Consider the following 13807-nt stretch of genomic DNA (forward strand, 5'->3'; position numbering starts at 1 on the left):
AAAGTATTTTGATGCTTCTAATTACCTTTTTAAATGCTCTGGAGAACTAGAATCAGGTATTGTCTCGTGAATAATGACCAATTTAAGGAGGGGTTCAGCCCTTAAATCTATTAGAGGACGAGACCTTTAATACATTGATTCTATTACGTCTCTTGAAGTAGGTTGCAGCAATCTTCTTTGTGTGTGTTACAGATGCAGCGGCCGTTATTCGAACAAATCCCGGCGCCGTTTTCGTGTGCGCTGCTGTATTTCACGCGGCATTATTGCGGCCAATCACACCAGGCACACGTGTTTATCGCGGTTGTTTTGTTTGAATTTCATGGATTCTGTTTCTTTGTGTGCAATGAAATGAATGAATTGCAATGTGTACAGTACTGTGCTACTGTGTCAATTTCAGGTGTTTAAAAACCAGAACACTAAAATGCCCTTTTCTGCACTCGTCTGCACTCGCGTCTTAAGGCGGTACGGTTGGAAGAAATCCCGTGCCATGGCGTGGGTATTCCGAGTTATACAACATGTGAAGTGTTCGAATAACGGCCGCTGCATCTGTACTTCCTTCATACAGTACTATTCAGACTCCTGTATCCTAATCAAACCCTAGCATTTACAAAGCACCTCAGGAACAAATTCAATGTTCTATAGGACAATAAATAATATACAATTTATATCAGTACGCATGTTTTGTTTTTTTTGTTTTTTCCTTTTATTTATTATTCTCTATACATTTGAATGTATTTTAGTTCCCTAGTACTTTTTTTTTTTTTTTAATAACTTTGATTTTATTGGGTGATACATTACAATCCCTAGTACTTTTTATACAGTAACTGTATAACATGTCACTGTAATTATCTGATGGAGGCTAAAGGAAATGGTATTAATACTCTGTTATTATTCTGTATACATTTGAATGTATTTTAGCAAAATGCTTCTGTGGTGTTCCTTTCTAGCAGCTGTTATCTCTTCAGAAATGCATCTCAGGTCTACACAGGGTTTTCATGGTTGTGTGTATTTGTGTTGCAGAATGCCAGAATCACCGGGTGAAGTCCCAGAATATCATTTTCTTGTCTCAGTCGGTGAGTGGCTGGAATCCATAAAGATGGGCCAGTATGCCAATAATTTCATGGCAGCAGGGTTCACGACTTTGGATATGGTTTCTAGAATGAGCATCGAGTAAGTAATTTATTTCCAAGAAAGGCGAACACTCGGAATGAGAACTTGTCTGAACCTTTAACATTAGAGTAACCGGACTGTTCTATGGGTAGTTAAACAAGTGGTGATACACAGATAATATCTTTATGATATGAGCTAAACTACATCAATGTATATGGTCTTTTAAGATTACAATAATCCCATCTTCAGAACTAAAAATTGTGTACATCTAAGGCTGCGTCCCTGCTAGCGCTGAGCGCGCTGCGTTTGCCGAGATCAATTCAATTCTCACGTCCCCTCTCACGCGGGCACGCACGCTCTCCCAAGCTTGTGCTTGGGAAGTAAAAAAAAAAGAGTTCGAAGCGTGCTCAATAGGCTCCCCATGCAACCCCCCTCCCCGCGAGTGCTCGCAAAATTCGCAGGACACCCGCGCTCATGCTTTGTAGTTGGTGACGTCACCACTCAAGCAAGAGCGCGGTCAGCGCAAGCGGGGCCGCAGCCTAAAATGGATGTCCATGTTAAAAATGGATTAGAAGTTAAATGTGACAGTGCTCATTTGCATGTGATTTCCCAGAATCCCTGGCAGCATTGTATGCTAAGAGATAATGGTGAAAGGCAGGGTTGCATACCTATCTGAGACATGTGAATGTGCTCACAAGTGATATTTTTATTTCCTGTGTACATCTAAGGAGATATAGTAGAGAGGAGGAAGTAGTATTTGTGCCCTAGTAGAAGGGATAGAATTGTATATAATATGGCTAATAGAATTGTACACTACATACCATTTAGGAAAATATATCTAATGAAAGCAAGATTGTATAAAATTAAGTTGTTACAGCACCAGGCAGCATAATACATAAAATGTCTCTTCCTTATTCTAAATCAGAGATTACATTTTGACTTCCAGAAAAATACCTGGCTGCATGGGGACAATGTATGCAACAAAATAACTATTTTACCATTAAAGTATATATAAGGGACAAATTTGAAACTTGTCTCAGAGAATCAATATATTCCTATATAGTACTTTTCTCCAATACTTGTGTCAGCAAGTGACTTGAAGGTGTAAGTTATATTAAGCAATAGAGGATAATAGAGAGCAGTTACTTGATGAAAATATAACAATGTACTATACTAATTTCTGTATCTCGGTACAGTATCATTTTTTTTGCAATCTTTAACTCCTGACAGGTCGGAGTTGTGATATACAGTATATCGGCCATTAAAATTGGCAACAAATGTAGCAAACTTTAAAAAAGGACCAAAAAAACTCCATGCAGACAGCAAACTGAGGGTCAGTTTGAATGAATATATTTAAATAAAAAGTCCACTGCAGATGGGCTACAATATTAAAACAACATAATATAAACAACAACACATCAAAATATAACACCAATAACAATAATGAAATATATATCGCTGATATTAAAGTCCGGACCATGATCTCCATCAGCTGTATGGAACACCAACTCGAACTTCCCTGCTCAGCAACACCAACCAATGATGAACCCGCTCAGCAGCCTCACATGACCTCTACGCGTTTTGCACGTGACCCCCAGGCGAAGCACGCAAGTGTGTAATGCATAATTTGTTTGGTATGTGTCAAATGAATGAAACATTTTCTTAACCTTTGGTACATTTGTTGCCAATTTCAATGGCCAATATATATACACCAAGTCATACTAGTCAGTGACCTACTACAGCAGTGCGCAAACTGGGGGGCACGTCCCCCTAGGGGGGCGGGAGGTTTTTGTAGGTGGACGCGGTGGTTGCAGAGGCCCCGCGCTGTTCCCCACAGCATGATTGCGTGAGGCCTCTGCAACCTATTACTTACCGAGAATCAGACGGCAACGCGGCGGGGTAACGTGACATCACATGACCCTGTGGCGTCATTTGACGCAGGGAACGGAGGTAAGGGGGGTGGAGGCAGGGCAGGGAAATGGAGGTAAGGGGGCGCAGGCAGGGGGGCGCAGCTGCAAAATTTTGTGACCCCTGAAGAGTATGAGATGCATGAGCCTAAAAGGTGCATATTAGCTTAAAAGATGATTGTCATGTATGTTTCTTTTCTTCCCATAGCGACATCAGAAGGATTGGAGTTACGCTCATTGGACACCAGAGACGAATACTGAGCAGTATACAGACTTTACGATTACAAATGATACATATACAGGAGAAAGGATTTCATGTATGAAAGTAATAGGAGCAACTGTTTTGTGCCTCAGCATTTCTTTAACAGAAGATACTCTATTTCCTCATTTTGGAGAACTCATGTTCTACATTAACACTTCCAGACTGGGGTTTTTGAAAACTGCAGTACATAGATCCGTCTTCAAGTTCATTTACAAATATAACCCTGGGCCCCACAGCAAGACTGTTGCTACGCACTGATGAATGACTACGCATGGATGTGCAACTTTGTATGATAATATCCAGCAATTGTTCAAGAACTCTATAGCAATTCTGGCCAACCTCAGCTTCCCTATTTGTGTATTTAGGACTTGGTGGTAACATTTAAAAAAAAAAATGACTTCTTTTACCCCTGTTTGGTGAACATGTGGTTTCCAATATCAAATGTGCAATTCAAAACACAAACATAAAAGCAAATGTTATAGTGAATATGCGATGTAGAGCTGAAGATACTGTAGCCAGAAATGGCTCTGTCTAGTCCAACATTCATGGGGTTAATGCTATCTATGTGACAGATTGGGAATTGAGAGAGCTTCAGGATTGTTTACAGAAATAAGCTATGATTTCTTGTAGTGAGTTTGTGTGTGTGTGAATATTTGAGATAAAAACAAAGTGTACTTCCTGGGGCCCAGGACTCAATTGTACATCTAATCAACGCTCTATATTCTTGTACTTTTACAGTTTAGAATCAGAAATCTATTTGTCTTCTAGTGTTTTTACTACATTTATGCCTCTCTGAAACGACCCATAAAAGGCTCGAGGAATGGTGTAGCTTTGCAAGTAGGCTAGTCCTAGGGTGGCAGCACAGATAATACGCGCTTGCCCTTTGTTTATCTAGGGAGTAAATAAAAGCACATGGCAAAATAGATTAGCAAGTATATTTATAAGTGTTTCAATACTAAATCTTTTTCATGGTTATATAAAAGTAACATGAATATTTCTTCTCAGTAGCTCAGAACCATATTTTAGTTTTCATCTCTGTTTATTGCGGCATACAGTGCCTTTTTATGGGGTCTGTGATAACGTAGGATTGCTGCTACTGAGAGACCCAATCAAATCCCTCCTCCAGTTTACTTCTAGTTCACCTCTCACCCTTGTACCACTTCTTCTACTCTTTAACCATGGGTCGCAGCAGGACATAGTGTGGTAGATGCTTGCTGACTGTTCTACATGCTATTGGACTACAGTATGAGAGGTGCAGTAGAGTGCCTTTGCCCTAGTTTTCTCAGCGCAGACTCTGAGAACTGAAGGTCCTGCTCCAATTCACTCCTCAAGAATGATCTCAATACCTTAGTATAATAAATAAACTGTGTATAGAGTAGTTGACTTGATCAATAAAAAGTACCTGCCATGCTTATGATAATGACTAGTTGGTAATACTCACCAATCGTATCTGCATCAAATCAAACTTTCGGTTTGCTATACAACTTAAAAGGGTGTGCATGTGTATATGTAGAAATACACATATTCACTGCAATGAACAAGCATTGCAGCTAGTTACAGTCTGATATATAGACTTGATCTGCAAGTCAAAATTGTTTAATAATGCTGCAAAAAATGTGGACAATGTCTCCTAGTCTCATACTGTAGCTCAGAGGATTAGAGCAGAGAAAATAGTTGAATCCATTCTGTAAATATTTGATGTGTGAAGATTTTTCTTAACATTTTGTTATCTGTCATTGCACAATGAACGAATATAATACAAGCTCCTACATATTTGGTATATGAACCAAGGATTACATATAGGCATTATGAAATTGACAATAATGTATGCAACATGAAACTGATGCGTCTAAATTCAGGTCAGTAAATCATTATGGTTTGTGCCAATTTTCCTCCACTTGCATCAGTGAGAAATGTGAGGAGTGGTTTTGGAGCAGTTTGAGAAGGAATTGTCTGAAGTAATATTATAATGGAATGTATCACACTTTGCAACTGTAACAGGTGCAGTTTTCCGCTATCTTTGCATCAATTAAATCTGCCGGAGGCCCCGTGCTGAGGTGGTTTTCACCTTTATGCTCAAGATAGCAATATCAGAAGTGAGAAATTCACTGAAGTTTCAGAAATTTGGCACCTTCACAAACCGGCGCAGAAGAAAGACTTTGCAACGCGTCATGGAGCATATCCCCCTCTGAGCTTGTTTTGTAATGGCACTTTTATTAGGCTTGCCAAATATTTAATTTGATATTTTAAAAGAATAGTGTTTCTACAGGGTGTAAATTCTAGTCAGCTGAGGTGTGCTTATTTGATGGGTTTAGAGTACCAGAGTTGTAATCTTAATGTTCCAAGTTCAATAATACTCTCAAAAATCTAGAATTCAGAGCAGAGGGAGACATTCTAAAATGTATTTTACAAGCATTTTTTTTCTGAATTATGAATCAAACACCGTTTTTTCTCATTGCAACCTTGACTTTGCCACATACGCAAAAGCTTTTATAGTTAAACATACAGCTCAACCCGCTTATAACGCGATGCAAGCGTGGCTCCCAATTTTCGTATGTATGAATAATTTACAACACAATTATTGATATCTTAAATACTTTATTGTACAATGCATACAATTGTACATTATTTCTAACGCGATCCACTTATAACGCAATGTGATTCTTTGGACCCCAAGCACAGCGTTATAAGGGGGTTGAGCCGTATTTATTATGCAGCTTTATATCCCTTCACTATCAGAGGATCCCGAGTACATTAATAGGTAAGACATTCCGTGTAATGCTTATGAGATGTGCTGCATAATGTTTTTATCATGTTTATTTAACGGAATTAAACCTTCATAATGTTACCCATGGAAAACCATAAACTTGTGGAAAATGTTTTCATAAGTAAACAGAGATATAGGACGAAGTTAGAATAGATATAGGATAGCCATAGAATAGATTGAACAAAGTAAGATAGAAGTGATCCATTTAATGGCTAACTAATGGTTAAAAAGAGTGTAAGAGTACACAAATGGTGCAAAAAACACCCCATTACTGTAGCTCTTGTGTAATTCCACCTCGATAAAAACAACCCTCAGATTATGCCTTTCCGTGTACTCTACATAGGTATTCTGTTGATGCCTTACACTCTCTTGCCCTTTCTTAATATGCTATAAAGCTGCTTCCCAGCGCCAGAGAAGAATTCAGATCTGTTCAAATGAATGGGATTAAAATCACTGGAAAGTGGCATTGCAGCATATTGAATGAAGGTCTCTGCGTATTACAAGTTATAATACAATCACTGAAGGTGTAAACTGGGCGGCATTGACTGAACTATAGCAGCAAATCCTGGTAAAAATACATCAAACAAATGCTTCAAAAATGTAATTTGAAGGTGTTAATTAAAACTTAATCTGCCTTAATAGAGTAGAAATCCTGCTGCTTGCCGCCTCTGATGTGTTTTGGGGCTTTGCAGCAATGTGTTGCAGGCTTTTAGCCGTGAAGAGGTTATCTTTAGCCTGATACATTATACAGCTTCTACCAGGGGCATAACTACTCTACTGCAAAACCCTGCAGTGCAGTGGGGGAGCGGAGAGCATTAGAGAGTGGGAGAGTTAGAGGAGGAGCGGAGAGCATTAGAGTGGGAAAGTTAGAGTTGAGGGGGGAGAGTTAGAGAGGAGAGGGGAGAGTTAAACAGGGGTAGGGGAAGAGTGACAGAGGGGGACCTTTACAAAAATGTTGCAGCGGGCCCCACTGGCTTATACATTCAAACCTGGATAAGCAAATACAGAGCCAGCACTCCTATCCATTCCTGGGTTTGAGTGTATGGAAAAATATCTTACAAATCAAAGTTATTTAAAGATAATGAATCCACCTTATTTATTTAAAGATAATTGAATTATTATCAATTATTTCTAAGTCACCAACATCTTCCGCAGTGGTCAGATAAGTGGCATATAGCACAACCGGTATAGAAAACAAAACAAATTAATCTAAAACAGGCACAAAAGAGGAGATTCCAACATTAAAAAAAATCATGTATTATATTTGGGACACAATATTTACTAGCAATCAATCCCAAAAACACAATTATGCGTTTTTCCAGTACATTTATTTAGGTAAATATGGATTTAAAGAGACAAAAACTAAATAAGCTCAGCTTCAGCACAGTGAACACCTCGCCAAACCTCTCTGTTTTGACACATGTATCTGACTTGCTTCCTACTAATGCAGAATAATTAAATAATAATTGCCCGGACATCCTAAAATAGTTTGTCTCATTACATTCTGGTATCATCCGATAGATAAAATGGCTCCATAAAGATGCATATCCGCTTCTTTTCAATAGTTGAAGCAATTCAGTAATTATAGGATAATTAGACCCCTGATTGGCATTGATTAAAAATAAAATGGAAACTCTGATGCATGGCTCAGTGGGTGGGTGATAATTGTTTTGTTTTGTTTTTAATTTCAGTGTTCAGTTTCCTTAAGTATTGCACCAAATTTTTTCCAAAGACTTACATATTTTGATTAATAAATGTGTTTCCAATACAGTTAAAGTACTTAGAAATCACTGTTACATCTACTAATGCCAAAGCAAGGTACTGTCGGTAAAACAAGGCACAACTCGGCAAACATAACATCTACACTGTATCATTTTGCTTGTATCTGTTAAATGTGCAGGTGTTAGACAGCCCGGTACATAAACCGCTTAATACAGTTGCAAAAATGTCTTCACATTTAATTCGCAAAAGAATTGTGGGGTTTCTCTTAAATCTCACGTTTTTCATGAAAGTACTCATTGCTCCTGAACAGCTTTCAGGGTAACATTTCTAACAAATTACTGTGATATTCTGTGAGAAAATATATATATATATATATATATATATATATATATATATATATATATATATACAAATATAACTGTATGCTCATCTGCATGTCTTAGGCAGGTCTGCAACCCCGCCTTTCCCCATCATCACCCAGCATACAGCACTTCCACTGCAGCAAGGGATTCTGGGAAATGACATGCAAATGAGCACACAGTGTCACTTTTTGCCTCAATAACCATTTTTAACATGGTTCCCTATAGGCTTAAGCTTGCTGCATGGTCACAGCAAGCTTAAGCCTATAGGGAACCATGTTAAAAATGGTTATTGAGGCAAAAAGTGACACTGTGTGCTCATTTGCATGTCATTTCCCAGAATCCCTTGCTGCAGTGGAAGTGCTGTATGCTGGGTGATGATGGGGAAAGGCGGGGTTGCAGACCTGCCTAAGACATGCAGATGAGCATACAGTTATATTTGCATATTTGCTTTCCTGTGGAGGGTTTTTGTCACTTTTTTTACTCACCATAACTTAACTCAGTATTATGGTTTATATATATATATATATATAGATATATATATATCTATATATATATATAGATATATATATATATATATATATCATGAAGCTATTTGCTTCTGTGTTGAAATGTGTAATTCCCAATGATTTTTAATGCTTGGCAAATTTTCCCATGAAAAATCATATAAAATAAAGAGGTGAGTTAAGCAAGATTGCTGCTTTAGTTTAAAAATGTTTATTTGTCAAAAAAGAACTTTTAGTGGTGTTGCTTCCGATTTGCTCGGGGCGTGTCCCGTAGAGTATGCAGTTTAATATATCACACCATCTATAAAGGAAATATGTTATTAAATAGAGGCTATAAATGAATCATTGAATTGCCCTATGTAACAGCAAAAGCAGAGACCAGGATTAACACATGCCTATCTGTCTTCCACAATTTGCAGAATATTTGTAAAAAGGGATATCAACAGTCATGTAAAAGTGCTATATGATTTGTGTCGATGTACAGTATGTATCTATTATTAGTGTATAAATAAGGCAACTAAATGCACTTTAGTTTTGTAAGCAACTGTAAGGACAAGCAAAAACTAATCTATCATATAAGCCTCTCTTCACATATTATTTATACCATTACTGTGCATTAAGTGAAATGAAAGTAGCTGACCTATGTTCTGTATACAGTAAATATTTGTTCCTTTTTTTGTTTTGTTTTTCCAAAATGCAATTTGCGTCTTAGTCCCTGTGCACTTTCTTGACCACTTTTACATAAGTGCCTGAGTAAGTAGCACTACAGATCACTAAGCTGTGTGAGCGCCTGTGTTTGCACTAAAGCCATGCACTTAAATGGCAATAACCAGTGGTGTTTTTGTAGGGGTAAAGGTGGTGAAACCATAGGCAAAGCAAAACAGATTAATATCTGAACGACATCAAATAATTCAGCGTTAAATAAAGAAATGTGGTAGAAAAGGCATTTAACTGCTCCCAGTTAGTATTTCAGCCCCGTTCCTAACAGTTTAATAATCTGTGCATAAAGTTTCTTGTTCATGCCTAAAAAAAGGCGCTATAAATAAAAAAGTGCTATTTCCCAGCAAAAATAAATCCTGGTAGTAACACAAGCCAAGCCACAGTTTGTTTAATTTCACTGCTAATGTTTAGTGAGGGTTGAAGTGAGAGGTGCATCCCGGAATATAATTATAATTGTTCTTGTATAGCGCTGCTAGTTTTACGTAGCGCTTTGCAGAGACATTTTGCAGACACAGTCCCTGCCCCGTGGAGCTTACAAGCACAGGGAGATAAAGTGACTTGCCCAAAGTCACAAGGAGCCGATACTGGGAATTGAACTAGGTTCCCCTGCTTGTGCCAGTTAGTGACTTTACTCACTGAGCCGCTCCTTCACCAATAATTGAGCAGACTTTGCAGGATGCATGTGGTAAGGAGCATCACGGGTCATATTCACTAAGCATTCTTCTGCCATAAGACACCTTCTGGAACTGGAAGACACTTTACATTGAGTTGAATGGGCTGTAAGTTGTCCTCCAGTGCTAGAAGGTGACTTGTGGCAGAAGACTGCTTAGTAAATATGACCCAACAAATAAATGCAGTTCTTGTAGATACTGTATCTGCAGTGCTACCTATTCACCCACCTGAAGTGACCAAGTAAGTGGCACTCCTGCATTGAATTGTCCCATAACATTTTATCAACTACATATTTAGTTCATCTCAATCTCAACGCACCAGTTCCCTTAATATGGTCAATCAAGATAACATTTTTATTTTATGCTACCCACATATTTACTATTAAAGATGTGATTCCGTGTAGGTTTATTAATCCAGTCATGTCTGGAGCGGAACTGCCGTAATTTCAGTTCCAGGGACTGCCTGCTTCCTGAGATAATTATCTCCAAAAGTGTTGCCGGTTGCATGCCTGGCTGGGTAAACAATATGGTGGTTTAAATCTCTGGGGGCATGGGAACCAATTGGCAGCCGCAACATCATCAGTCGCAGCTTCCTATTAGCACACGTACTGCGGGAGATTTGGAAATCATGGCGCACAGGCAGCACCTACGGAGGTAAGTATCTCAGGAGGCAGGGGGTCCCCAGAGCTGAAATTAATGCCGTTCAGCTCCGCAGACCCCCTGCTTCAAACCTAGTTAAAACAGAGTTTAAAAAAAGTTATCAATTATAGAGGAAAAGGACCAGATACACTAAGCTCCGTTAAATCAGGGCAAATAACGAGGTTACCTAAATTAGTAACGGACGTTATTTTCCCTGAGTTTAATGCATATCCACAAAGTTAATTATATGCAAAAACAATGGCCATTGTTTAACTCATTAGCGTAAGCTTAACATCAAGTTAAATTAGCACTGCCTTGTGTTAGCTTCCAATAACCTTGCCCGTCCGTCTTACCCTGCGTTACCCTGAACAGCATTTAGTGGTGTGCAGTGTTAGGGGGAACGGCTCTTTTGCATATCATAAGCACCACCGGCCGGAAAATGTAACACTATGTTATTTCAAGGAGTAACACTGGGTTAATGTGAGGTTATTCTCTTTTGTAGATAGGCGTTACAATTAACCTGACCTCAGGTTAAACAGCGTAATGAAGCTAAGTGCATCTGGGCCAAAATGTCTCATAATACCGGTTTATTGTAAACTTATCTGCTTTATGCCCTCAATAAACCATCTTTAGACTGTGCTTTCCCTAGTACAGTACTTATCATAATGCTGTTCCTAAATGTGAAAAGCTATTAAATATGTATTACAATACAAAACAAGTTATTTTTACTTATTGCATCTGGACTTACCTTGCTATTGGGAGTGGTGCTTTAAAGTATGTTTTCTATGGACTTACCAATCATTGTTTATAAGTTAAAAAAAATCAAAGCCAATAATCATAGTGGGTGTACAGTAGGTATAGTTTGTGAGTTTGAAATGCGTCACTGATTGGAGAAATAAAGATTGGGGGTCACATTTATAAAAAGCGCTGCTCCATAAGACACCTTCTGTGCTGAAAGACACCTTACATATTGAATAAGCTGTGCTGGAAGGTGTCTTCTGGAATAGGATGGCTTAGTATCTGAAGGTAAAGCAGTACATTTTATTTGTGACACTGTTTACCCTACACATCCCCTTGGAGTTTAACATGTTGCACTATAAAGCAGTCATTCATTTTGGCTATTTATTTATAACATGACCCCTCATAACCAGCTTGATCTCTTGAGTGATGACTGTTCCAGACCTTACATTTGCAGCCCTACTTATTACCATCAGCCAAGGGGAAAGATAGGGCAGTTTTCTGATGACTGATACCAACAAAAAGAATATCAAACACGGATAAGTATTTTTTAATAATTATTGTAAGTTCTCATTTACAGAAAGGGGTTTACTGTTTATCTTGTTTCCTATATCCCTGTGGTAAATTAGTACAATGAATGCATGTCCTATCCATGTCATAAAACCAATTAAAGCTGCAGTTCAGTCTTTTTTTTTTTTTTTTTTTTACATTTATTTTTTTACTTCAATAGTTTTATGTGTGCAATCTCTAATTAGCTAAAGAACTGTATAGCTGCAGGTCAATTCGTTTTCCATGTATTGATAGGTCGAAATTTGGTGACATATTAAAAGCTGGGATTTGTTTATAATCTGCTTGACTGGCAGTGGAAGCTCATGAATATTCATGAGCATTCCTGCACTGACAAGTGCTAGAGGGAGGGCAGTGCTGACAAAGGGGTGTGCCAGGGCTTGTGACAGGACATGTAGGGGCAGTGCCTTAGCAAATGGCTGTTAAAATAGAATACAAGAAAATTGGTCTTTCAGAGTTGTTTTTTTAAAAACAGAAAATGCTAAAAGTATTTTTTCTTATTACAGAACTGATTTATTAAAAAAAACACACATGCAGGATATTGACTGAACTGCAGCTTTAAGAGGGGTACTTTACATACCGTAAGACCAACAAAAGATAAAGGAAGTAGAACAGCTCTTATGTCTCCATCTACATTTTCTTAAAATATTTTCAAGGTCATTTTCACAAAATTACTTACAAATACTTACACTTTCCTGATTTTTTAAACCTTTTAATCACCAAAATATTACCCATTAAATATATCCCTTACCGTGAATTATTTTTTGTTTTATGTGGGGCTGTACTTGTTCACCAGTTATACCCTTAACAGTAATTAATAACTAGCCTTCACCAGTTTATTATATTTATTCTATGGAATAGTGAGTATGGCGCCAGAGCAAAATTGACATGGGAACTGAAAAGGTGTCAGGCTACTTAAAAAGGAAATCCAAGCAGCACTCCAAAAAATTTTAATTATTACAAATTGTTTTAATATATGCAGCCTTTGATTATCTTAGTTGAAAATGAATTACCTAAGCTGTGATCGATCTGCAAAGATCCTGCTTCCCAAGGTTCATTAAATGGCTGTCGTTCAGTTTCCATCAATTCTTCAGTCAGTGTAACTCAGCAGCTACAGTACAATGTACAGGCGGTCCTCGTTTTACGACGTTTCGTTTTACAACGAGCGGCTTATCCGACGCTAGTCAATGCATCCCTATGGCCCGAATAGCTTATCCGACGCTCTTACGACGCTTTAAAAAATTGCTACAATTGTCCAATCAGAAGGCTGCAGACTAGGGAAATCATTCTGAACAGTCTGTGTGAAGGTTTAGTGGTGTATTTTAGGCCCTAACCATGGCTGATAAAAGCAAAAAGCAAAGTGCTGTTACTCCAAAAAGGAATAGAAAATCTATTATTTTGGAGACCAAACAAAACATAATAAAGCGCTCTGAGAAAGGAGAGACGAACACAGAAATTGGACGTGCCTTGGATATACCTCGCACAACTATTGTGACAATAATCAAAGACAAGGCAAGAATCTTGGAACAGATCAAGGGCTCAGCACCTATGCAAGGTACAACAATAAGGCAACGTGCTGGGCATATTGCTGAGGTAGAAAAACTCCTCATCATATGGCTGGAAGATCAATCCCAGCGTCATGTGCCTATTAGTTTAGCCTTAATTCAGGCCAAGGCTTTGAGTCTGTATGAGGAAATTAAGTAAACAGCAGAGAAGCAAGAACCCACTAATACAGTAGCACTCAATACCCACAATGTGATAATGTGATAATATTTAAAAATAATCTTTAATGCTGAACTTGATTAAAATAATGGGTGTTAAAATACAACAAATGACACA

The 13807-nt window shown here is 38.1% G+C and overlaps 1 protein-coding gene across 6 annotated transcripts in view; it reads left to right on the forward strand.

Moving 5' to 3' along the window:
- The window catches only part of EPHA6 (EPH receptor A6), an 833380-nt gene extending 825264 nt beyond the window's left edge, over window positions 1–8116 (forward strand). For 5 of the 6 annotated variants that reach the window (XM_075594038.1, XM_075594039.1, XM_075594042.1 and 2 more), the window contains 2 exons: window positions 1021–1170; window positions 3226–8116. In XM_075594038.1, coding sequence (XP_075450153.1) covers window positions 1021–1170; window positions 3226–3340 — 265 coding nt within the window. In that variant the 3' untranslated portion in view covers window positions 3341–8116. The remainder of the gene's footprint in view (window positions 1–1020; window positions 1171–3225) is intronic. The other variant, XM_075594040.1, reaches the window with a different exon arrangement.
- The last annotated feature ends 5691 nt before the right edge of the window (window positions 8117–13807 follow it).

The sequence above is a fragment of the Ascaphus truei genome, chromosome 3, assembly GCF_040206685.1.
Source record: "Ascaphus truei isolate aAscTru1 chromosome 3, aAscTru1.hap1, whole genome shotgun sequence".
Taxonomy (NCBI): Eukaryota; Metazoa; Chordata; class Amphibia; order Anura; family Ascaphidae; genus Ascaphus; species Ascaphus truei.